The sequence below is a fragment of the Neofelis nebulosa genome, chromosome 5 (assembly GCF_028018385.1).
Source record: "Neofelis nebulosa isolate mNeoNeb1 chromosome 5, mNeoNeb1.pri, whole genome shotgun sequence".
In the NCBI taxonomy this organism is placed as follows: domain Eukaryota; kingdom Metazoa; phylum Chordata; class Mammalia; order Carnivora; family Felidae; genus Neofelis; species Neofelis nebulosa.
This window is the reverse complement of record NC_080786.1, coordinates 37,345,108-37,372,362: the sequence shown is the minus strand read 5'-3', so window position 1 is coordinate 37,372,362 and position 27,255 is coordinate 37,345,108. Positions and strand designations below refer to the sequence as shown.

At 38.0% G+C, this 27,255-nt stretch overlaps 1 protein-coding gene and 1 long non-coding RNA gene across 9 annotated transcripts in view; both read left to right on the top strand.

Moving 5' to 3' along the window:
* Positions 1-27,255, top strand: part of TFDP2 (transcription factor Dp-2) — a 183,555-nt gene that overhangs the window by 139,226 nt on the left and 17,074 nt on the right. For 6 of the 8 annotated variants that reach the window (XM_058730083.1, XM_058730081.1, XM_058730084.1 and 3 more), the window contains 3 exons: positions 15,697-15,859; positions 19,811-19,957; positions 23,257-23,325. In XM_058730083.1, coding sequence (XP_058586066.1) covers positions 15,697-15,859; positions 19,811-19,957; positions 23,257-23,325 — 379 coding nt within the window. The remainder of the gene's footprint in view (positions 1-15,696; positions 15,860-19,810; positions 19,958-23,256; positions 23,326-27,255) is intronic. The other 2 variants (XM_058730082.1, XM_058730088.1) reach the window with 1 other exon arrangement.
* LOC131511944 (uncharacterized) lies at positions 16,126-16,726 on the top strand. The gene is made up of 2 exons (XR_009261834.1): positions 16,126-16,334; positions 16,623-16,726. It is a non-coding gene; the product is annotated as an uncharacterized LOC131511944 (long non-coding RNA).

Sequence of the window (27,255 nt, the reverse complement as noted above, 5' to 3'; positions counted from 1 at the left end):
CTCTTCAATGTTTTGTATGTTGATTTAGTATTATATCTGTAAGTATTTGTATTTGTTTTCTTCAGGGATTTATATATCAGTATATAGAGATACGTTCAATGTTTTTATCCTCATCTTAACACTTGACAGTGCAACTTTAAGTATGTCTTACACAGCTGTTCCTTTGTCAAGGTCATTTGTGAGAGCAAGTCAGTTTCTGAAGAAATCTTGTTTGGTAGGTAAAGGATCCTTTGAGGGATTCTCATTAGTTTTTTCCCTGTATTCTGATCCACTGGACTTCTTTTCAGAGAGCTCGTAGAAGAAGATGTGAAAATCCCCTTTCTGTTCTTGTCTGGGGGTTTAATCCTGAAAGATGTTTGTTCACTCTCTCTTTCTTCCTTTGGACAGAATCTGATGGTGTCTTCTACATGCATCTCTTCCAGATCTAATTTTCCATTTGAACCTCTGCTGAGGGATTCAGAAGGTCCTGGGTGCCCCACAGGCGGCAATGGCAGCTTGTGGGTGTTTTTCTTTGTTCTTGTCTTAAATGAAGATTTGGCACGCTAGTGTTGTATTCTTCCTGTAGGCTCATGTAATCTCAATATCTTTTTGTTGGTGGAAAAGTTAGAATTCCACTTATTTATAATAAACTAATAATTTATAATTAACTAATGTAAACTGTAATAAGCTAATAGTAATCAAAATCAGTATAGTTAATATGTGTACAGCTTCAATGATGTTTATGAAATTGTTCATTTAGCAAACATTTTTAATATCTACTAGCTTATGTTCTAAGCATTGGAGAGAATAATAAACAAGACAGTAAGTCTGCCCTTAGAGAGCTTATATGGGGGGGGAGGGAGTATAATAAGCAAATAAGATTATTTTTATTTTTATTTTTTTTTAATTTTGTTTAATGTTTATTTTTGAGAGAGACAGAATGTGAGCAGGGCAGGTGTAGAGAGAAAGAGAGAGACACAGAATCTGAAGCAGGCTCCAGGCTCTGAGCTGTCAGCACAGAGCCCGACGTGGGGTCAGACTCACAGCCGTGAGATCATAACCTGAGCCAAAGTCAGATGCTTAACCAACTGAGCCACCCAGGCACCCCAGATTATTTTTAGATTACGGTAAGTGGTATACAAAAAAATAAATAAATAAATAAATAAATAAATAAATAAATAAGAAAAGTGATTGTGGCTACCTTGGAGAAAGCCTAAAAAGGGAGGTGATATTTGAATGCAAAGGAGTCATGCTGCTAAATAGATTAGGTGAGGTGGGAGAGACAGGGATTCTGGGCAGAGGGAGTGGCAAATGTAAAGCTCCCAACTGAGGAACCAGGTTGATGTATTTGGGGAAGCACAGTGGCCTAGAGATAGTTTGAAAAGCAGAGTGAGGGGCGCCTGGGTGGCGCAGTCGGTTGAGCGTCCGACTTCAGCCAGGTCACGATCTCACGGTCCGTGAGTTCGAGCCCCGCGTCAGGCTCTGGGCTGATGGCTCGGAGCCTGGAGCCTGTTTCCGATTCTGTGTCTCCCTCTCTCTGCCCCTCCCCTGTTCATGCTCTGTCTCTCTCTGTCCCAAAAATAAATAAAAAACGTTGAAAAAAAAATTAAAAAAAAAAAAAAAAAAAAAAGAAAAGCAGAGTGATATGACATGAGGGTGGAGAGGTAGGCAGGGTTCAGATCATGATGAAAGACCTTTGCAGGTCCTGGTAGGGAGTTTGGTTTCTGTTCTAAGGAGGATTTTCAGCAGGGAAATGGCATGATTTAAGTCACTGGCTACTGAGGGGTAAATGGATTCTAAAGAGACAAGGACAAAAGCAGGAAAATCAGAAGACTATTGCAGAGGACAGTGGCCTGGCAGTGGAGATGGGAAAAAAAATGGATAAATGATAGACATAGAACCAACAAGATTTATTGATAGATTAAAGGAAGGAAGAGGAGAAATAAAGGATAGCTTTGGTTGTTTTACATGAACAGCTAGGTGAATATTGATGCCATTTACATTTAGTGTATTTAGGAGTAGGTTTGGGAAGAATTTTGTTTTAGACATAATGAAGTTCAATAAGTTTATTAGTTATCTAAGTGATGATATCATTAGTATATAAGTAGTATCATTAGCACATAAGTGGTCGCAAGCCTAAATGATATAACCCAAGGAGGGAGAGAATGAAGATCCATAAGGAATAAATATTTATTTCCCATTTCACACCTCCTCTTCCACCCATACCCAACACAATGGATACATACTTCCAGGAAAGTAAAGAGTTTTTTCTAAATTGTTTTACTAAATTACCACATGAAATTATTTTGCTGATTTACGTATTCTTGTTGGCTCACTTAAGTGGGAAATGAAGTTTTTATTACTTTTGTAAATAAAAATAAATCATTATTGGGAAAATATAAAAAGACAGTGGTTATAGGTTCTAGTTAAGCACCTGGAAAGATAATATTCTTTGGGTATAATTCATCTGAATACTTCAAACGAAGTTATAAAAGTTAACATGCATTTCAAACTATACCATATTAGTAGTTTTGTTTTCTATTTATTTTCCTTTTTTTTTCTCAATTTGGCTTTATTTGGTAAAGAACACTTCCTACTGGTTTCTTTATTATATTAATAAACTAATAGAGATCATAGTGTTTATACCCTGTAGCCATATTTTGGTGTTATTTGGAAAGAGGGTCCTGGTGTTCCAAATAGCTCGATTCTGAGAAAACTTAAGTAAAGTAAACTCTAAGATTCAGATAGTGAGTTGGACACCTGGGTGGCTCAGTTGGTTAAATGTCAGACTCTTTTTTTTTTTTTTATTTTTTTTAAGGTTTATTTATTTTTGAGGGAGACAGAGCGCAAGCAGGGGAGGGGCAGAGAGAAAGGGAGACACAGAATCTGATGCAGGCCCCAGGCTCTGAGCTGTTAGCACAGAGCCTGATGCAGAGCTCAAACCCATGAACTATGAGATCATGACCTGAGCTGAAGTTGGATGTTCAACCAGCTGAGCCACCCAAGCACCCCTAAGCATCGGACTCTTGATCTCAGCTTAGGTCTTGATCTCAGGGTTGAGAGTTCAAGCCTTGCGTTGAGTCCTGCACTGGGTGTGAAGCCTACTTAAAAAAAAAAAAAAAGATAGTGAGCTTCCAATTTAAGATGATAGACTGAACATCATGTTTATACCCCAAACCCTAAAATCCTATCGAAATTTTCATGTAAAAAATAATAAAAGGAAGTATATCTCTAAAAGTGCTATAAAAAGTGGTAAAGATATAGATTTTCCAATTATATGAAAGCCATTGTGATTACAATAAAGGACAAGTGGTAGTAGAGAAATTCACATCCCAAAATATGCATTGGAGAAGTCAGAATTGGAAATGGAAACCATTCTTCCCTATACTGACTGAAATGGAGAGGCTCTAGGCTTAGAGGTAACAAGTATGAAAAGCAAGAATAGGGCAGCTGGGTGGCTCAGTCAGTTGATCATCTGACTTCGGCTTGGGTCATGATCTCACGATTCCTGGGTTCTGGCCCACATCGGGCTCTGTGCTGGCAGTGCAGAGCCTGCTTTGTATTCTGTGTCTCCCTCTCTCTCTGCCCCTCCCCTACTCGCACTTGTCTCTTTCAAAAATAAACATTAAAAAAAATTTTTTTTAATTTTAAAAAAGCGAGAATGAATTAGGGAGGTAATGAGGGCACTGAAATGAAGATTATCCAAGGAGCACCTAGCAAGTTGAAGCTTGCCAATCTTCCAAATCCCTTTGTACCTCACATTTCATCTCCATACACATAGATATTACACCAAAGACATTTCTTCCCCAGGGCTGAAACTTAACAGAATTGATATCAAGGAAATAGGACTCTTTGCCTTGGTTAAGCTTGTAATTGACTTCTTTCATTTAGCATATTTTCTTTTTTTTTTTTTTAATGTTTATTTATTTTTGAGAGAGAAAGAAAGCATGAGCAGAAGATGGGCAGAGAGAGGGAGGCACAAAATCTGAAGCAGGCTCCAGGCTCTGAGTTGTCAGCACAGAGCCTGACATGGGGCTTGAGCCCACGAGTTGTAAGATCATGACCTGAGCTGAAGTCAGATGCTTAACCGATTGAGCCACCCAGGCTCCCCTTATTTAGCATATTTTCAAGATTCATCCATGTTGTGGCATATATTAGTATGTTACTCCTTTTTATTCCATGGTGTGGATATACCACATTTTGTGTATTTGTTCATTAAAGTTGGATATTTGAGTCGTTTCTGCTTTTTGGCTATTATGAATGATGCTGCTTTGAACATTTGTGAACAAGTTTTCATTTTTCTTTTTATATATATACCTGGGAATGGAATTGCAAGGTCATATGGTAATTCTTTAGCCTTTTGAGTAACTGACAGGCTGTCTTCTGGAGTAGCTGTACCATTTTACATTCCCACCAGCAACAGCTTCCAATTTCTCCACATCTATCCAACACTTATTATTTGTCTTTTTTATAGAGCCATCCTTGTGGATGTGAAATGATATTTCATCATGGTTTTGATTTGCATTTCCCTAATGGCTAATGCTGTTGAGCATCTTTTCATGTGCTTATAGGACCTTTATATATCGTCTTTGAAAAAGTCTTTCTAAATCCTTTGGTCTTTAATTATTGAGTTGTAAGAGTTCTATATGTATTATAGAGGCAAGATCCTTATGAGATATATGATTTGCAAAAAAATGTCTTATTCTGTCTCAGTTATCTTTTCACCTACTTGATGGTGTCCTTTGAAATACAAAGTTTTTAATTTTGGTTGGGTTTAATATATGTTTTTTGATTCTTGTGTTGCTTATGCTTTTGGTGTCATCTTTAAAAAACAATTGAAAAAGCCAAAGTCATGAAGCCTTAGCCTGTGTTTTCTGCTAAGAGTTTTATAGTTTTTGCTCCTACATTTAGGTGTTTGACGTAATTTGAGTTACTCTTTAAGGTTAATTTGTGTAACATAACTGAAAATCACACAGAATACATGTGAAATGTGTACTTCTTTGGCATTTATTTTTATAGCATTTCACAATTATGTAAAATTTTTAAATAGGCTTAGTTTTAAGTTTATTATTTAAAATTATTAACCACAGGGGCGCCTGGGTGGCTCAGTCGGTTGAGCGTCCCACTTCGGCTCAGGTCATGATCTCACGGTCCGTGAGTTCGAGCCCCACATCCGGCTCTATGCTGACAGCTCAGAGCCTGGAGCCTGCTTCAGATTCTGTGTCTCCCTCTCTCTGCGCCTCCCCCACTCATGCGCACGTGCGCACACTCTCTCTCTGTCAAAAATATACTTAAAAAAAATAAAATAAAATAAAATTACTAACTACATTAGAAAGCAAACTTTATACTATTTTGTCTTTAACTCTCATTTTATGATGGTGAAATGAGCATTCCTGAACTATTTTCTCAAGAAAAGGCAGACCTTTTCTGAATGTGACCATGATAGTAGTAAACCAGATTTGAAGTGGGAGTGGTTTAAAGAATGAAGAACAATAGAATTTGTAAATGTTTTGCTGAGAGGCATGATCCTTTGTATATTGAATTTGGGTTTTTAGCCATAACTAATGATGAAATGCTAAAACCATGGCATCTTATTTTACAAAAATATACTGGCTAATGAAGCCATGACACCATCAACACTTAAGCATAAAAGACAACAAAACATAAAGAAGTTTAAAACCAAAAGAACCACTGAGTAAATAAATAATAAACTATTGTTCACCTATCACCACTATCCATCTCCAGAACTTTTTCACCATCCCATACTGAAATCCTGTACCCAGTAAACAATAACTCCCCACTTCCCCCTCCCCCAGCTCCAGTAACCATAGTTTTACTCTCTGTCTCTATGAACTTGACTGTTTCTATTTCATGTGGGAGGAATCATATAGTATTTACTCTTTCATCTCTGACTTATTTTACTTACCATGTCTTTAAGGTTTATTAATGTTAGAGCATGTATCAGGATTTCATTCTTTGTTACGGCTAAATAATGTTCCATTATATGCATGTACTACATTTTGTTTATTCATATGTTGATGGACTTTTGGGTTGTTTTCACCTTTTGACTGTTGTGAATATTGTTGCTGTGAAGGTGGGTATAATAAGTATCTGTTGGAGTCCCTATTTTTAATTTGTTTAGCTGTAATAACACAAAGTAAAATTACTGGATCAGATGGTAATTCTATGTTTAAGTGTTTGAGGAACCATTGTAGTATTTTTTATAGCTACTGCACCATTTACATTGTCACCAGCAATGTACAAAGGTTCCAGTTCCTCCACATTCTCACAACACTTCTTTTTGTTTTTGATAATAGCCATCCTAATCTCATTGGGGTTTTGTTTGCATTTCCCTAATGGTTATTGATGTTAAGGGTCTTTTTATGTGTTTATTGGCCAAGTTTAATTTCTTGATTCAGCCAGGGCTGAGTAGTATCCTTCAGTTTTGTATTGCTCATGAAAATTCTGGTAACTCATGAAGAGTTTAATCCTTCCTCATAGCAGCCTTGTGAGACAGGCACTTGTATTTCTGTTTTTCAGGCAGAGGAGTATCATGGGTCAGAGCTAAATGAAGTAAACTGTTCAAAATACATAGCTAATAAATAGTTTACCAATGTTGGTATTTAACCAGTTTTCTTCAGGTTCATGAACTGATTGTATAAAATTATTTTATCTTTATATTTTTATAAAATATATAAAAATATATTTTTATAAAATCCTAAAAAATCTTATAAAATTATTTTATTTTCTATTTCTATTTTATAATTAAATCTTATTTCATTAACTGAACTAATCTTATAAAATTCTTATATATGGTCTTGTATTTGTTCCAAGGTCATGTTCATCAGCTATTGAAAGTCTAGTTTCTAGTTTTTCCTATTTAAGGACTGTGTTTAGTTTCTTCCTTTAAATATTATCCATGTCTGACAATAGAAGGCAAATTAGTCAGGTGATTGCCCTACACTATGCTATCTTATTGCTCCCTTTTTATTTTTTTTAAAAATGTTTATTTGTTTTTGAGAGAGCACAAGTCGGAGAGGGGCAGAGAGAGACACACACATACACACACAGAATCTGTGTCAGGCTCCAGGTTCTGAGCTGTTGGCCCAGAGCCCAATGCAGGGCTTGAACCCATGAACTGTGAGATCATGACCTAAGCCAAAGTCAGACGCTTAACCAACTGAGCCACCCAGGTGCCTCTTATTGCTCCCTTTTTAAAAAAGACCTAGAATTACATGAAAAACAACAACCCTGCTCCATCCCTGGCTTTTAAAAAGTTTATAAACATGGAGTTGAGAATTTTATTTACTTAAACCATTATCCACTTCTTAGCATAAATATAAAACCCCATACACAACATATTTCTTTCAGAAATAACTCATGCACTATTTTTAACAGTTCTTATTTACTTTTTTTGCCTACCTTGTACTAATTATACATATTTACATATGGCTAGCCATTTGTATCCTAAATACCCCAAACACTGAGGGCAAATCAGCATAGAGTGGGGCTTTGTGTGAAAATATATGTAGCAAATGGGAATTGGTAGATTCTTTTAAAAAATGAAATTACTTAGAACAGTAACTAGCACATACATAGCATTCAGTAAGTATTTACTATTTGCCATTACCACTGATTTTAAACTGAATAGGCCGTGATCCAGTTTACGTAGAAAGATCACCATAATGGCCTTATGGAGGAGGGATTGGAATGCCTCTAGACAGCACAAAGGAGAACCCTTATAAGGCTCTAGTGATATTCTAAGAGAGATGATGAGGGCCTGGACCTAGGGCAGTGAGAACTTAGAGAAGTGAAATTCAAAAGCTAGTTAGGCCTTGAAGTAGATTAGATTTGATACAATTAGATTGATTCATTAGAAAGGGAATTAGAAGAACGTAGGATGAATCTGGTTTTTGGTTAGGGTGATTGGGTGGATGGTTCTGTCACTCATCTAGATGAGAACTGCAGTAGGATCCAGAGTTACATATTGTGTATGTTGAGTTGTCCTTTATATTAATAGGGTATTGTGATGTTTAAACACCCCTTCCTGAGAAAGCTGAGCTGAGTATAGGAAACTGAGGATAGGACTAAACCATTATAAATAATCAAAGATATGCTCAAACCATTCTTTTTTCTCTCTTTTTAAAAGACTATTTAATTTAGAGAATTTAAAATGCAGAAGTAGATGACTGGTATCATGAACCTCCTGTGTGTGCACATCTCTGAACTTCAACAACAATCAATTCATGGCATATCTCATTTTGTATATACTCCCTCTTGTATTGTAAAGCAAATCCCTGGCATCCTATCATTTTCATCATAAATCTCTGTACTGGTATCTTAACTCCTTTTTAAATATATCTACAATATCATTGTTATACCTAGGAAAATTAATGATAATTCCTTAATATCAAATATGTAGTATTCAAATTTCTATCTGTTTCAAATGTCATGTTTTGTTTGCTGGGGTTTTTTTTGTAAAATATAATTCAGTTACATACTGGCACAAAAACAGACGCTCAGATCAGTGGAACAGAATAGAGAACACAGAAATGGACCCAGAAACCTATGGCCAACTAATCTTTGACAGAGCAGGAAAGACTATCCAATGGAATAAAGACAGTCTCTTCAGCAAGTGGTGCTGGGAAAACTGGACAGTGACATGCAGAAGAATGAACCTGGACCACTTTCTTACACCATACACAAAAATAACCTCAAAATGGATGAAAGACCTCAGTGTAAGACAGGAAGCCATCAAAATCCTCGAGAAAGCAGGCAAAAACTTCTTTGATCTTGGCCGCAGCAACTTCTTACTCAACATGTCTCTGGAGGCAAGAGAAACAAAGCAAAAATGAACTATTGGGACCTCAGCAAAATAAAAAGCTGCACAGCGAAGGAAACGATCAGCAAAACTAAAAGACAACTGACGGAATGGGAGAAGATATTTGCAAACGACATATCAAATAAAGGGCTAGTATCCAAAATCTATAAAGAACTTACCAAACTCAACACCCAGAAAACAAATAATCCAGTGAAGAAATGGGCAAAAGACATGAATAGACACTTCTCCAAAGAAGACATCCAGATGGCCACCTGACACATGAAAAAATGCACAGCATCCCTCATCATCAGGGAAATATAAATCAAAACCACAGTGAGTTACCACCTCACACCTGTCAGAATGCCAATATTAACAACTCAGGCAACAACAGATATTGGCGAGGATGCAGAGAAAGAGGATCTCTTGCACTGCTGGTGGGAATACAAACTGGTGCAACCACTCTGGAAAACAGTATGGAGGTTCCTCAAAAAATTACAAATAGAACTATCCTCTGACCTAGTGACTGCATTACTAGGTATTTATCCAAGGGATACCTGGTATACTGTTTCGAAGAGGCCTATGAGCACCCCAGTATTTATAGCAGTGCTATCGACAATAACCAGAGTATGGAAAGAGCCCAAATGTCCATCAATGGGTAAATGGATAAAGAAGATGTGGTGTGTGATATATGTATATGTATATACATATATGTGCACTGAATATGTATATACATATATGTGATATATGTATATGTATATACATACATATATATATATATATATATATATATACACATACATACATACATACAATGGAGTATTACTCAGTAATCAGAATGAAATCTTGCCATTTGCAACTGCGTGGATGGAACTGGAAGGTATTGTGCTAAGTGAAATCAGAGAAAGATAAATACCATACGACTTCACTCATGAAGAATTTAAGATACAAAACAGAAGAACATAAGGGAAGGGAAGCAAAAATAATATAAAAATGGGGAGGGGAACAAAACATGAAAGTCTCTTAAATATAGAGAACAAACAGGGTTGCTGGAGGGGTTGTGGGAGAGGGGATGGTGTAAATGGGTAAGGGGCATTAAGGAATCTACTCCTGAAATCATTGTGGCACCACCATATGCTAACTAACTTGGATGTAAATTAAACAATAAATAAATTAAAAAATAAATAAATACCAGTTACAGAAAAATCAAAAAGCAAATGTATGACTAATGAATTACTTTAAGGCAAACAGTCTTATAACCATCGCCAGATCAAGAAGTATAACCCAGAAGCCATGTCCCATGCAAATAACTATACCCTCTCTCCTCTATAATTAACCATTATCCCAATTTTTATAGTAATCACTTCCTTGCATTTTTAAATAGTTTTATTACCTAAATGTGCATCCTTTGGCACATTTTAGTCTTGTCCATTTTTTTAAAAAGTTGAGGGATGCCTGGGTGGCTCAGTCAGTTGGGTGCCCGACTTTGGCTGAGGTTGTGATCTCACAGTTTGTGGGTTCGAGCCCTGTGTCGGGTTCTGTGCTGACAGCTCAGAGCCTGGAGCCTGCTTCGGATTCTTTGTCTCCCTCTCTGTCTGCCCTTCCCCTGCTCATGCTCTGTCTCTCTGTCTCTCAAAAATAAATAAAGTTTAAAAAAACAGTTATCTTAAAAAAAAAAGTTATCTTTTATATATAGATTTCCCTTCTGTCCCCTTATTTTCCTTATACTTTAGTTGTTGAAACTAGGCTGTTTGTCCTCTGCAGTTTCCCACAGTCTAGATCTTCTTGATTTCATACTCATGTGCATCTCAGTATCTTCCTGTTTTCGGTGTTTCGTGTAGTTTGGCAATAGGATTCAGTGGCTTTGTAGACTGGTGTTTGATCCTTGGCAAGACTATAGATAATGTGTGTTCTTCCATTGTCTCTTTTTTTTAATGATGGTAACACAACCAGTGTTTAATGGTTATAACTCTTAATTTCTTGTGAGTTGCAGTTAGTGTTATTCTAACTACTGGCACTATTTTTATATAAAGACACTTTCCCTCTTTTACTATTTATTTACCTGCAGGTACAGTTACTATAAGAAAGCAGGATAACTGCTTGACCCCTTTCCTTTTGTTGTAAGTGTTATCATGGAGTTTTGGTTTTGCTGTCTAGTTGTTCTCTTTTTATATGGGGATTTGGAGAGTTTGAAAACTATACTGCTATTGCTGTTTTCCCAGAGTCCCCTATAACTGGTGTGTGTGTGTGTGTGTGTGTGTGTGTGTGTGTGTGTGTGTGTTATAGTCTATTTGAAATAAATTTATATGTCTTATAAAATCTGTAGATTCCCCTTCTGTATCTATCCTCCCCCCTAACTCCCCTTCTCTCTCCCTCCCTCCCTCTTTTTTTCCCTTACAGATTTTTAATTGAAGAAACCGCTTTATGTATCCTAAAGAGAAGGCCTAAAGAGTTTGCTTACTGGGGCACCTGGGTGGCTCAGTTGGTTAAACATCTGACTCTTGGTTTCGGTTGAGGTCATTATCTCACAGTTCCTGAGATGAGCCCCTCACGTCAGACTCCATGCTAAACAGATTGGGATTCTCTCTCCCTCCTTCTCTGCCCTATTTCCTGCTCACACTCATGTGTACTCTCTCTCTCTCTCTCTCTCTCTCTCTCAAAATAAATACACTTTAAAAAAAAGTTTGCTTATTGCATCCCTGTAGTGTAATTTAACATGTTCTTCTGTCCTTGGTATTCCCTTTAAAGTGGCAGTTGGATCTGAAGTCTTTATCAGATTCCAGTTTCACAATAAAGTTATATATTAAGAACAAACACTGGATAGAACAGCTCAAAGGAGAGCAAATACAGAAACAGAAGCACTGGAGTGAAAAACTCAAGTTGAAAAGTTGACTTTGGCAAATAGGCAAATCCATAGCAACAGAGAGTAGAATAGTAGGGGCTAGGGAGTGAGGTATGACTGTCAGTGGGTACAGCATTTCTTTTTAGGGTGAAGAAATTAGATTGTGGTCATGGTTGCATAATTCTTAAAAACCACTGAATTGTATACTTTAAAAAATGGAATTTACGGTATGTGAATTATATTTCAATAAAGCTGTTATCTTTAAAAAAGGAGGTTAGATTTAAAAACAAAGAGGAATACCTAATCCTTTGAGACTGATAGGAAGAAGGTTGGCATGGTACACATGCTGATAAGTTTATAAGTGACCTATCCTATAAGCTCACTTACAAAGTGAGACTTACATATTTAACTATCTATTGAATATATTGATTGGGAAATTCTATTGACGTCACTCTGTATCATTGCTGACCAATAGAAATGTGATTTTTTTTTTAATGTTTACTATTTTTGAGAGAGAGACAGAGCACTAGCAGGGGAGGGACAGAGAGAAACACACACAGAATCCGCAGCAGGTCCCAGGCTCTGAGCTGCTAGCACAGAAGAGCCTGATGCAGGACTCGAACTCATGAACTGTGAGATCATGACCTTAGTGAAAGTCGGACGCTTAACCAGCTGAGCCACTCAGGTGCCCCACAATAGAAATGTAATAGGAGCCACATGTGACTTTTAATTTTATAATAATTAAAAAAATAAAAAATATGAAATTAATTTTTTAAAGATTTTATTTATTTATTTTTAGTGTCTGGATATTTCTTTTTTTTTAATCCAAGTTAGTTAATATATAGGGTAATAATGATCTCAGGATAAGATTTTATTTTTAATCTCTACACCCAACATGGGGCTTGAATTCACAAACCCAAGATCAAAAGTTGTGTGCTCTACCAACTGAGCCAGCCAGGCACCCCTGAAGTTAATTTTTATATCTCTTATTTAATCCAGTGTATCTAAAATATTATATTTCAGGGGCACCTGGATGGCTTAGTCAGTTAAGTGTCTGATTCTTGATTTTGGCGCAGGCTATGATCTCATGGTTCATGAGTTTGAGCCCCATGTCAGGCTCCATGCTGACCGTGAAGAGCCTACTTGGCATATTCCCCCCCCCCCCCTCTCTCTCTCTCTCTCTTCTCTCTCTCTCTCTCTCCCTCCCTCCCTCCCTCTCCCTCCCTCCCCCAGTCACCCACAATCTCTCTCTCCCTCAAAATAAACCTTAAAAAACAAATAAAATATTATATTTCAACATGTAATTAATGTAAAGGTTACTCAGATATTTTACATTGATTTCTCATACAAGCTTTGAAACTCAGTGTGTATTTGATACTTAAAACATATCTCAATTCAGACTTCCCAGATTTCAAGTGCTCAGTAGCTGCGTGTGAGTATACCTAGGTATTGGACTGTGCAGATGAGCAGGTTTAAAATGGAACTCATGAACTTGTTCATGTCTCCTTGATCTCAGTAAATGATGCCTCTTCCTGAGGGTCATTCTCTTATTTCCCTCTTTCTCACCGTTCACATCAGTCACTTCCTTCTACTGATTTTTATCTTTAAAATTTATGCCAAGCCGTCTCTTCTTATCCAACCCTACCAGTTGCCCCAGTTTCAGGACTTGATATTTCTTGCCTGGCTTGCCTCTCAGCTGTTCTTCCTGTCTCTGCTCTTGCCCCTCGTAAGTACATCTTCTACTTTGCAGCCAGAATCTCTGCCTAACTAAAAATCTCACTGTGTCACTCCCCCACTTAACACCTTTAACGTCTTCCCAGTATTTCAGCAGTAGTCTGACCACAGTGAATGGCCACGTGATTCTTTGGGAATTTGGGAAAAAGAAAGTAGATATCCTTACTTCATTCTTTTAAAAAATACATTTAGTCTATTTCTTAAGGTATGTAACACAGAACATGTAAATAATTTATAAATGAATATAATTATACTGGTGGAACGTGATCAAGTGCATGTTTATCTTTGTGGCGATGCTGCTGGTGCTGGTGCTGGTGCTGGTGTTAAGAACACTTAACATGAGATTTACCACTAACAAATTTGTAAGCGTACATTATCATTGACTACCGACACTAGGTTGTATCAGCAGATCTCTAGAACTTGCTCATTTTGCGTAAATGAAACTTTATACCTGTTGAGCAATTCCCTATTTCCCCTTTCCTTCCAGCAAGCACCATTCTGCTCTTTGCCTCTATGTGTTTGACTGTGTGGGACACCTTATACCAGTGGAATCATACATTATTTGTCCTTCTGTGACCGGCTTAGCATAATGTCCTCCAGGTTCATCCTTGTTTACTGCATATGGCAGGCTTTCATTCTCTTTTGAGGCCAAATAATATTCCACTGTATGTATAAACCATATTTTTTAGTCCATTTATCTACCTATGGACATTGAGGTTGGTTCCATATCTTGGCTATTGTGAATCATGCTGCAGTGAATAGGAGAGTGCAAATGTCTCCTTGAGATCCTGATTTCAATTCTTTTGGATATATACCCAGAAGTGGGATTTCTGGATCATATGGAAATTCTATTTTAAATATTTTGAGGAACCTTCATACTTTTTTCATAGCAACTGTACCATTTTCCATTTGTAAAAGGGTTCTAATTTCTCCATATTTTCACCAACACCTACCTTTTGTTTCTGTCAATTTTTAAACATAGCCATCCTAACAGGTGTGAGGTAATACTTCATTGTGGTTTTGATTTACAGCTCTCTGATGATTAGCAGTGTTGAGCACCTTTTCATATAGCTGTTGGCCATTTGTGTGTTTTCTTTAGAGAAGTTTCTACTCATGTCTTTTGCCCATTTTTTAATTTGGATGTGTGGGTTTTTTTGTTAATGAATTGTTGGAATTTTTTAGATATTTTGGATATTGACCCCCTATCAGATAAAGGGTTTGTAAATATTTTCTCCCATTCCATACGTTGCCTTTTCATTTTGTTTATTGCTTTCATTTGGCTTTTACCCCAGCAAGTCTTCCTCCTCTAGGTTAAATGAGATGTCCCTCTTCCTAATTCCCATGAATATTGTAAATAACTGACGTGGCACTTACCTTACTATATTGGAATTCTCTGTCCTTTTAGGTCTGTTTTGTCTTTCTCCCGTCTGCCAAGACTCAGTACTGAGAGAAAGGATTTTGCCTCAATTGTCGTTTGTGTGCTCTAGTCCTTGTTCCAGTTCTTGGCATATAGTTGGCACTCAGAAATTAGTAGAATTAAATTGAACCCCTGAAAATGTTAGTAAGTTATCAAAGTTTGGGCCTAGGCATTAACCAAACTTAAAATAATTGAAGACTTAGATCCGTTATTAATAGTATGACCTCTGTTTGAAAATTTAGTAGATAAATGAAACTGATGAAAGTGGTACTTTTAATTTTAGGTGAAATAGAACTGTAGCATACATAGAATACCAAAAGGTAAGCATGTAAACTCTACTAGGCTAGGCAGTGTTTTTGTCGGTTCCTTTCATGGATTTATTCCTAGTGTGTAGAACAGTACCTGGCACATAATAGTAAGTTACTGGTCAGTAAATACTTGTTGAATAAATGAATGATGTGTGTAGAAAAGCACTCTAACTTCATACTTTATTAAGCTTGTAAGGCAAAAGCATTATAAGTTTATATATAACATTGTAAGTTCAAAAACGTTTCTTCATTTCTAATTCAGTTTAAAATTTACCACTTGAGGGGCACCTGAGTGGCTCAGTTGGTTAAACGTCCGACTTTGTCTCAGGTCATGACCTCGCAGTTCACAAGTTCAAGCCTCACATCGGGCTCTACGCTGACAGTTCAGAGCCTGGAGCCTGCTTTGGATTCTGTGTCTCTTTCTGTCCCTGCCCCTCCCCAATTCACGTTGTGTCTTTCTTTCTCAAAAATAAATAAACAAAAAAAAAATTTTTTTTAATTCTTTAAAATTTACCACTTGAAACAAAAATCAAATTATATTCTCACATTATTTTTTTGTAAAGGAAGTCTGGTGTATAAATATATTTTTCTCTTTTAGTAAACGAAGCAAAAAAGGAGATAAAAATGGAAAAGGCTTGAGACATTTTTCCATGAAAGTGTGTGAGAAAGTTCAGCGGAAAGGTACAACATCATATAATGAAGTGGCTGATGAGCTGGTATCAGAGTTCACCAATTCAAATAACCATTTGGCAGCTGATTCGGTAGGTAGATCATTCCCTTGACGTTGATGTGATGAGTGATGGAACAGTGTATCTCTGGGGTGACTGTGTCCTTGATTTAAGGACTCAGACAAGCTAGGGAATCCCCAACTCCTTTACTTGAGGGTTTCATATTGTCTTCTGGGGAGTTCTTTTGTTGTTGACTTTTTGTTTGTTTTGTTTTAGAAAGGATTATTTTATTATATATTTAATATATTATATTTAAAATATTATATATTTAAACATAAAGATGAACATGTATTTTTAAAACATAGTTTTGGGGGTTACAAAAGGAATATTTATATTTGAATGACTTTGGAGATGTTTCTGAGTCCTTTAGTGTTTCTTCTATGTCCAAGTCAATTAGAAAATTTTGTCTTGTTTTTCATTGAAAAAATAATACATGAACATGTCTATTAAAAACTCAGTTGTGGGCGCCTGGGTGGCTCAGTAAGTTAAGCTTCCAACTTCGGCTCAGGTCATGATCTCACAGTTTGTGAGTTCCAGCTCCACATCGGGATCTGTGCTGACAGCTCAGAGCCTGGTGCCTGATTCAGATTCTCTGTCTCCCTCTCTTCCTACACTCCCCCACTCACACTTTGTCTCTCTCAAAAAGAAATAAGCATTAAAAAAATTTCTTTCTCTCTTAGATTCAGTTTGGTGTTTTATATATTCTTAGGAAATCTTCCATTTCATTCGTGTTCTCAAAATTATTTGCAGGGGCACCTGGGTGGCTCAGTCAGTTAAGCTTCCGACTTCACCTCAGGTCATGATCTTGAGGTTTGTGAGTTCAGTTGTGTCTCCCTCTCTCTCTCCCCCTCCCTGGTTCATGCTGTGTCTCACTTTCTCAAAAGTAAATAAACATTAATTTTTTAAAAAATTTTCAAAAATTATTTGCAGTTATTTTTCCCAACAAACCATCTCTTGAATTTGTACTGACCCTCCTCTTTTGCAGTTAATTTCTTTTTTTAATCTTCATTTAATAGTCTCTTCTCTTTCCTGAAGTTACTTTTGTTACTTTTCTGCCCTATAGACTCTGATGTATACTTTATTTACTTTTATTATTTTTGTTTAGTAATGAAAATCTTTATGGCTGTGACTTTTCCTCTTGTGCGCTGCTTTAGCCATATCCCATTGATTCTGATATAATGTTCTACTTTAGATATTCTGCAACTTTGGTTTTAATTTCCTCTCTGACCTAAGAATGGCATTAGAATTTTTATAGTTTCAGGTGATAGGGAATTTTGTTTGTTTGTCTGAATTTTCACTTTTATTACCTGTGTTCAGAGACTGTGAGTGAGTGGAACTATTTATATTTTTTGGATCACTTTGAGATTTTTCTTGTGAGCCATTAGATGTTTCTTTTCTCTGGCATCTGTAGAGAAGATATATGGCATTCTGATTCTGAGTGAAAGTGAAAGTTCTCAAAATGTTCTACAAGACCCTATGTGACCTGGCCCATTACCTCTCTGATCTCATCTGCTACTATGCACTATCTCAGTTACTACACTATAGCATACATAACATTTCTTTCATTTTTCTCCAAACTTTTTTTTTTTAACATTTATTCATTTTTGAGAGAGAGAGAGAGAGAGACAGACAGACAGATCACGAGCGGGGAAGGAACAGAGAGAGAGGGAGACACAGAATCTGAAGCAGGCTCCAGGCTCTGAGCTGTCAGCACAGGGCCTGACGTGAGCCTTGAACTCACGGACTGCGAGATCATGACCTGAGCTGAAGTCAAAGTCTTAACCGACTGAGCCACCCAGGCGCCCCTCTTTCATTTTTCTTAATTAAAAAAAATCAGAAATGGATATTGAATTCAATCAAATTCTGTATAATTTCCTGAAAATTTAGGAGTTTTACACTGGTCATGAATGAGATTGGTGGGTTTTTTATTTTTTTGTTTTGGGGTGACTATGCCAGATATGCTCCTTATGAGACTATTACACTTGCTATTTCCTTTGTCTGAGTCTCTTTGCTAAGGAGCCATATGGTTTTTCTCCTCCAGTTTTCACTCAGATGTCACTGTACGGAGGCATTTTTTCTTAACATGTTTCATCATCCAACATACATTTTTACTAACCATTCCTATCCTCACCCCTGAATAGAAGCAAGGGTTGGGTTTTTTTCTATTCCCTTCTGCATTATTTTTTTTGATAATTTGGAAGATTTGTAGTCTTTAGTTCTTTAGTTGATTATCTTTATAACTTTAAGTAACTTCAATATTTTATTTCTTTTGTTTGTTATCACCTGTACCAGTATGTTGATTATAGAGAGGAAAAAGTTAATATATTTATATGTACTTATATCTCCTATTTTTCCTCTCTACCACAGGATTCAGATTGACTATATTCATGATAATTGTTAAAAGAATAATATTATTATGGTTGTTATTATGACTTTAAATGAATATATTGTGCCAAACCTCTATTATTAGTTAGTTCATCTGTCTGAATAGTTCATATGTGTTGAATCCCAGACCCTTTAAAATATCAAGGAGAACATAAGCAGACTTAATTTGTTGCCTCTTCCTCATATTTTTTACTATATTATTGTTATTTATTTAAAAAAAAATTTTTTTTTAATGTTTATTTTTGAGACAGAGAGAGACAGAGCATGAACGGGGGAGGGTCAGAGAGAGAGGGAGACACAGAATCTGAAACAGGCCCCAGGCTCTGAGTTGTCAGCACAGAGCCTGACGCAGGGCTTGAACTCACGGACCGCGAGATCATGACCTGAGCTGAAGCCGGATGCCTAACTGACTGAGCCACCCGGGCGCCCCAATATTATTGTTATTTCTAAAGTGTCAGAATTTCAGGGTTTTTTTAAGTTTATTTATTTATTTTGAGAGAGAGAGAGAGAGTGCGCGCACAAGCTGGGAAGGGGCAGAAAGAGAGACAGAATTCCGAGCTGGCTATACGCTGTCAGCACAGAGCCCAACATGGGACTCAAACTCACAGTCCATGAGATCATGACCTGAGCTGAAATCGAGAGTCAAATGCTTAAGTGACTGAGCCACCCAGGTGCCCCTACAGTGTCAGGAATTCTAATATTTACACTCAGTTCTATAACTTAAATCTCCTATTTATATAAGTTTAGTTCTGTACTTAAATGGATTCAGTGTACTCCAGCATCCTTTATTATCATGGCATTTGATTGATTGGATTTTGTTCTTAGGAACTGCTTGTCCACAATAAAATGGACTTTTTCCACAATCTAAGTTGAAACAGTCTCTTTCACTGAGAAAATCTTGCTGCCATTAAAAACAAAACAAAACAAAAAATCAGCTGAAGTAAACCGTGTGTTTTAGTGCTCTATGTAATGATGTTTTGTGCAAGTTCCCTATTTTCATTGTAGACTAGTAACAGTTTGCAGATCGGTACTAGTCCTTGGACCACATACTTGAAAGCACTGTTCACCTAGAGCTTGAAACATGCATTCTTTTCAGAGTCTAGTATCCTCCCAGACAATGCAGGGTTTCAGCCCACTTTAACATTACCCCTCTGATATACATACTGTTGTCATGTATGTTAGTTCTATATATATTCTTGATTCTACAAGACGTATTGTTTTATACAATGAGGTTAATTGAGATATACCCACAGATTTACCTTTCAAGTGGTCTTCATTCCATACTGTGTCTCCAAACTCCCATCTTAGATCCCATCCATCTTTATTCTGCTTAAAGAAGGCCCTTTAGTGTTTCTTCATTTAGATCTGTAGGTGTCATAATCTTTATTTTTTAGATTGTTTTATGTTTTAGATTGTTAGGAAGTATCTTTATCTCTTCTTTACTTTTGAAGGGTATTTTACTGGCTATGGAATTCTTTAAATACTCTAAAGATACAATAATAATAATAATAATAATAATAATAATAGTTAAATATCTTAATATCCTGTGACTATATCTTAACCCTTGGAGTTTATCACTCATTAAAAATTATTTTTTAGCAGGCCTATGACCAGAAGAATATTAGGAGAAGAGTTTATGATGCTTTAAATGTGCTAATGGCAATGAACATAATTTCAAAGGAAAAAAAAGAAATCAAGTGGATTGGTCTGCCTACCAATTCTGCTCAGGAATGTCAAAATCTTGAGGTAAGTGAGCAAAATCTGTTTATAGATAGTAGTTTGCTTTATTTTACATGAGGCATTTTAATTTAGAAATACATATAATATTAAAATATTTCTAATTGTACATGTATACTATGCCTTTTTTTTTCCTTTTCTTTTTAAGCAGACTCTTCTGTGCAGGATTTTAGAACTAGAAGGAGATTTAGAAAGATGTATAGTTTGACTGAATTCCTGATAAAACTGAGGGACATAGAAATTAAGTGACTTGATTTTTACTGTTTCTTAGAGAAGATACTTACTTTATTATAGTTTAATTCTGAGCACTCTATACAATAGATTTTTGATAATTCATGAATAGAGATAATATTTGATGAAATGCTTGTTATATACATCCCCCTCCCCAAAATAAATAGGATCAAACTGGCTGTTTACTTCTTGTGTTTAAACTTTTATCTTTGATGCATAGGGGCACTTGTACCCCAATGTTTATAGCAGCATTCTCAACAATAGCCAAATGATGGAAAGAGCCTAAATGTCCATCAACTGATGAATGGATAAAGAAATTGTGGTTTATATACCCAATGGAGTACTATGTGGCAATGAGAAAGAATGAAATATGACCCTTTGTAGCAACGTGGATGGAACTGGAGAGTGTTACGCTAAGTGAAATAAGCCATACAGAGAAAGACAGATACCATATGGTTTCGCTCTTATGTGGATCCTGAGAAACTTAACAGGAACCCATGGGGGAGGGGAAGGAAAAAAAAAAGAGAGAGGTTAGAGTGGGAGAGAGCCAAAGCATAAGAGACTCTTAAAAAATGAGAGCAAACTGAGGGCTGATGGGGGGTGGGAGGGAGGGGAGAGTGGGTGATGAGTATTGAAGAGGGCACCTTTTGGGATGAGCACTGGGTGTTGTATGGAAACCAATTTGACAATAAATTTCATATATTAAAAAAAAAAAAAGTAAGAAAAATAAATAAATAAATAAATAAACTTTTATCTTTGACCCTAGAATCAGTAACAACCAGATGGTATTTCATTGGTATCTTTATCACAAAGGATACAGTGTTCAGCTTGCATGAATTTTGGGATGATGTTTGCAGAAACATTTTTATTCCATTAACTTTAATCATTATAGAAAATCTGTCCTATATGAGCATGTGCCCCAACCTACTGATTTTAAATTGGTTTGACATAATTGTACTATCATGGCCATAAATTGAGGTTACCTATAGTTTCTGGAAATAAATATGGTCAGTTTCATGTTTTTCTCCATCCCTTTTTCCCCTCAGCAAGTCAAAACTTATTTGGTATTATTATACTTGTAGATGGAGAAATTAGACATTCATCAAAAGTTATGGGATGTTATACATACACTACAGTGGAAATGACCTCTCTTTCTCTTTCTCATGCAGTGGAATCTGAGGATCATTTTTATTACCAGTAATATTAAGCTGATAACAAAGACTCAATAAGCAAAAATCTTTTAGCAGTTCTTGCATGTTTACCCAAAGATTATATGAGACAAAATCTCTGACCCCAGGAGCTTTCATTCTGATAAAAGGAATAATAGTCAAAAGGAGTTACCAAAACTGATTGATTACTCCTGTGAAAGACATATGTACAGATGCTCTGGAAAGGGAGATAATGGAGGGCTTTTCAAGGAAAGAAGAAAATCGCCGGGCTCAGTTATGAGGGAGATGTAGGTGTTTGCCCAGAGGCTTAGGGCAGGGAGGGCCTTCCAGAGGCCCCGCATGGGCTGTTCACAGCTGGGTGTGAGCAGAGTGCAGGCAGGGCTAAAGGAGATAGCTTTCTAAGTGGGAGGCTTTGGGACTTGATCCTGTAAGCAGTGGGAAGAATTATAAAGAGGGCTGATAGGACACATTCTAAGGCATTACCCTGCTGGTGGGTTGAACTGATGGAAGTTGAACTGATGGAAGATGAGGAGGGAAACTGAGGGGGTGGATTGGAGATGTTTTGAGTCAAGTCAGTGGCCTGAAGTTGGAGAAATGTTTTAGAGGTAGAATCGATACATCTTGGCCTGGTGTTAGATGGGGGGCATGAGAGGCAGGTAGTCGCTTGGCATGGCCTGTCCCAGCTGTAGATACAGATACAAAGTCCTACAACATCTTTTCAGATATGGAAAGCCACACAGATTTTCGAGTGAATGTTAAGTAATTTAGGATGAAAGTGGTATAGTGGTTAGAGGATGAGAGGATGCTCCCGGTGCATACTAGAGTAGATACAGAGCAAATAAGAAACAAGCTTGTCATTTAAAAAAAGAGGAGGTGGGGAGCACCTGGGTGGCTCAGTCAATTGAGCACCCAACTTTGGCTCAGGACATGACCTCACATTTTGGGAGTTTGAGCCCTGTGTCGGGCTCTCTGCTGTCAGCTCAGAGCCCACTTCAGATCCTGTCTCTCTCTCTCTCTCTCTCTCTCTCTCTCTCTCTCTCTCTCTCTCTGCCCCTCCCCCATTCATTCATTCTCTCTCTCTCAAAAATAAATTTTTTTTTAAAAGGAAACATGGTTGGAATAGACAAGAAAAATGTTATATTTGATGTCATTGACTTTTGCCCAAAGACACAGTGAGGAAGTCATCCGAGAGAAAATTCAGAAAGAGTGAGGAAAATAATGGTTGTGTGAAGCTGGGAAATTTGCCCCATAAGCATGTTCCTTACTACAGGTTGGAATTGTGTATTGAATATGCAGGCTAACTGTATTAGGAGCTATGCCCACTTAAAAGTCAGTTAAACTGCGATCTTAAATGAGATCTTCCCTGATTCTTTAGGTTAGGGGCTAATGTAGCAAAGTAATTAATAATAGAGTCTCTGGAACCAGGTGGCTTAGGTTCAGATCCTGCCTCTTTCCACTTAATAACTACGTGACCTTTGGCAGTTCCTTAACCCTCAACACCTCCGTTTCTTTACATGCAAAACGCAGTACTTCTTACTTCATAGGGTTTTGTGAAGATGAATTAAGATAATGTGTGTAAAGTGCTTGGTTGAGTTGCTGGCACCTAGAGTAAGTATTCACTAAATGTTAGCTATTATTCTGATTAGAACTTGAGTAACAAATAGCAACAAGTACTGCATGCCAAGTATTCGTTAAGTGGATGGATGTCATTATAGATAATAGTTGCCACAATTCTGCTATCATGCCTACTTGCTTACCCTAACCCTAACCCTGCTCCTCAGTAATGATATTGGTAGTTAAAATGGATGGAGGTTGAAGGAAAATTCTTGATAACTCAGATAACTGAAAGGTAGGCAGTACTTTATACTCCACGTATGCTCATGTTCTTTCATAACCCATGTTTTAAAGATCGAGAAGCAGAGGCGGATAGAACGGATAAAGCAGAAGCGGGCCCAGCTGCAAGAACTTCTCCTGCAGGTAAAAATGTCGGGATAGTTTTCATTCTCTTCCCTGCCTGTATTCTGCTGCTCTGCTTACTTGCTTTTAGAGTCAGTGTTTAATACTTTGGGTGCCTTGAGTAGTGTCTGATGGTACCACATTAGGGCAACCCCTCCACATCTGAGCTCACCACCATCTCCATGGTCTAGCTTTATGAAGGTTCCACCTCTCACCATCATCATGGCTCCCTGGCAGCTCACCTGCCCTGTGTGTGACTTATATATGCAACAGTTTACTTTTGATACTTATTCTTACTCTGAACAGAAACCGTATCAGGAGTCCTTTCCTGTGTGTTTATCATGTTAGCCCTGATTTGGAATGTCAAGAAGTAAGACTGCTTACACTTCAGGCACTTTGAGTAAAATAATCAAATCCACCTGTCATACTTATTATCTGTAAATAATAGAATAACATGTAATGATTCAGTAAGCTTCGTAGAAATACCAAAAGCTAAAATGCCTTTCTTTTAAGAAAGTTAACTTTTATAGTGTAATAAGGATCCCTATATTTATACTGTTTTGGATAATTGCCTGGAATTTGAAATTTTTTTCAATATAATAGAGCCAATGTATAAAGTCATGTGAAGTAGAATCACATGTAATTTTTTTTTAATTTTATTTTTGGTAATTGCAGTTGCTATGAAAATTCACTTTGAGTAGTACACTGGGATCATTTTCAGTGCAATCAGAAACCCTTTTTAAAATGACCCAGAGGGTCTTTATGCTTTTTTTTTTTTTTATCAGCAAATTGTCTGTATATGAAGAGTTTTCAACCACTCATAAAATCCACTTTGATTTGACAACGGTTAGATCCTATTTAATTTTTGATGTAATCCACTTTTCAGAAATAAAGGTAACAAGTTACCAAATATCGTAGCAGGTTTTTTTTCTAAAGCACTCCCTTTGTCTAATGGACAGAATATGGTTAGGTATTTTTAAATACTCCACATTTTTGTTTTTCACTTTCTAGATGCTAATATTTGTTCATTTGTTTCACGTTCATGATACACGAGAGCAGCAAGAGAAGACCGTTGAGCCCTTGCAGGGGCCTATGTGTAATCTGAGAAGGAAATAGGAAAGGAAGTAGGTCCGGGAGAGGAATAGCCCCAGACAGAGCAGAGATTGCCCAAACACAGCAAGCCCCAGAGGTGATGTTTCCACCCTGATTAGGCCATTTCTTTCTTCCTTATTGTTCCTTGTCTGCTTTTCACACCGAACCCCATTGGACCTACCTGAGGAGCTAGTGCTGGAGCAAGCATTTTATGTATTTTTCGTACGGGATTTCCAAATAAGGTTATATTTGAAGAGTGTATTCTGGGAGCGCCTGGGTGGCTCAGTCGGTTAAGTGCCCGATTTCACTCAGGTCAGGATCTCACAGTTCGTGAGTTCGAGCCCTGCATCAGGCTCTGTGCTGACAGCTCACAGCCTGGAGCCTGCTTCAGATTCTCTCTCCCTCTCTCTCCGCCCCTCCCCCGCTCACACTCTCTCTCTTTCTCTCAAAAATAAACAAACATTAAAAAAAAATTTGAGGGGCGCCTGGGTGGCGCAGTCGGTTAAGCGTCCGACTTCAGCCAGGTCACGATCTCGCGGTCCGTGAGTTCGAGCCCCGCGTCAGGCTCTGGGCTGATGGCTCGGAGCCTGGAGCTTGTTTCCGATTCTGTGTCTCCCTCTCTCTCTGCCCCTCCCCCGTTCATGCTCTGTCTCTCTCTATCCAAAAATAAATAAAAAACGTTGAAAAAAAAAAAAAATTTAAAAAAAAAAAAAAATTTGAGGCTTCTGGGAAGATGGCAGCATAGGAGGACGCTGAGCTCACTGCGTCCTGCGGATCACTTAGATTCCACCCACACCTGCCTAAATAACCCAGAAAATTGCCAGAAGACTAGCAGAACGGATTCTCCGGAGGCAAGCGTAGACGAGAGTCCACGGAAGAGGGTAGGAAGGGCCGAGAGGCGGTGCGCGCTCCACGGACTGGCGGGAGGGAGCCGGGACGGAGGGGCAGCCCGCCAGCCAAGCAGAGCCCCCGAGTCTGGCCTGCAAAGGCGGAGGGGCCGGATGGAGTGTGTTCTGACAAGTGGGACTTAACATCTGGAAGGTTATAAGTTAACAGCTCTGCTCAGAGAACAGGAGGGCTGGAGGACAATGGGAGGGAGAGTTGTTGAGCCCCGGATGACAAAGTGCAGCTTGGCGGGGAACAAAGGCGTTCGCCAGCGCCGCCTCCCTCGCCCATCCCCCAGCCAAAATCCCAAAGGGAACCAGTTCCTGCCAGGGAACTTGCTTGCACTGCACAAACACCGAACACAGAAGCTGTGCTTCTGCGGATCCATCCCTCCAGCGGCGGGTCTCACTCCCTCCCGGTGCCGCAGGGCCCCTCCCAAAGCGGATCACCGAAGGAAAAGCCAGCTGAGCCTGCCCCTCCTACCCCTGTGCACCTTGCCCATCCACCCCAGCTAATATGCCAGATCCCCAGCACCACAAACCTGGCAGTGTGCAAGTAGCCCAGATGGGCCATGCTACCCCACAGTGAATCCCGCCCCTAGGAGAGGGGAAGAGAAGGCACACACCAGTCTGACTGTGGCCCCAGCGGTGGGCTGTGGGCAGACATTAGGTCTGACTGTGGCCCCGCCCACCAATGGAAGTTATTCAAGACAGCACAGGGGAAGTGCCCCACAGTCCTGCATCACTCCAGGGACTATCCAAAATGACAAAACAGAAGAATTCTCCTCAAAAAAAATCCTGGAAATAACGACAGCTAATGAACTGATCAAAAAGGATTTAAACAATATAACAGAAAGTGAATTTAAAATAATAGTCATAAAATTAATCACTGGGCTTGAAAACAGTATAAAGGACAGCAGAGATTCTATTGCTACAGAGATTAAGGCACTAAGGAACAGCCAGGAGGAGCTAAAAAAATGCTATTAATGATCTGCAAAATAAAATGGAGACAACCACGGCTCGGATTGAAGAGGCAGAGGGGAGAATAGGTGAACTAGAAGATAAAATTATGGAAAAAGAAGAAGCTGAGAAAAAGATTAAAAAATCCAGGAGTATGAGGGGAAAATTAGAGAACTAAGTGATGCACTAAAGAGAAATAATCTATGCATAATTGGGATTCCAGAGAAGGAAGAGAGAGGGAAAGGTGCTGAAGGTGTACTTGAAGAAATAATAGCTGAGAACTTCCCTGATCTGGGGAAGGAAAAAGGCATTGAAATCCAAGAGGCACAAAGAAATCCCTTCAGACATAACTTGAATCGATCTTCTGCACGACAATATCATAGTGAAACTGGCAAAATACAAGGATAAAGAGAAAATTCTGAGAGCAACTAGGGATAAATGTGCTCTAACATATAAAGGGAGATCTATAAGACTCGTGACCGATCTCTCTACTGACACTTGGCAGGCCAGAAAGGAATGGCAGGAAATCTTCCATGTGATGAACAGAAAAAATATGCAGCTGAGAATCCTTTATCCAACAAGTCTGTCATTTAGAATAGAAGGAGAGATAAAGGTCTTCCCAAACAAACAAAAACTGAAGGAACTCGTCACCACTAAACCAGCCCTACAAGAGATCCTAAGGGGGACCCTGTGAGACAAAGTACCAGAGACATTGCTACAAGCATGAAACCTACGGACATCACAATGGCTCTAAACCCATATCTTTCTATAATAACACTGAATGTAAATGGACTGAATGCGCCAACCAAAAGACATAGGGTATCAGAATGGATAAAAAAACAAGACCCATCTATTTGCTGTCTACAAGAGACTCATTTTAGACCTGAGGACACCTTCAGATTGAGAGTGAGGGGATGGAGAACTATTTATCATGCCACTGGAAGTCAAAAGAAAGCTGGAGTAGCCATACTTATATCAGAGAAACTAGACTTTAAATTAAAGGCTGTAACAAGAG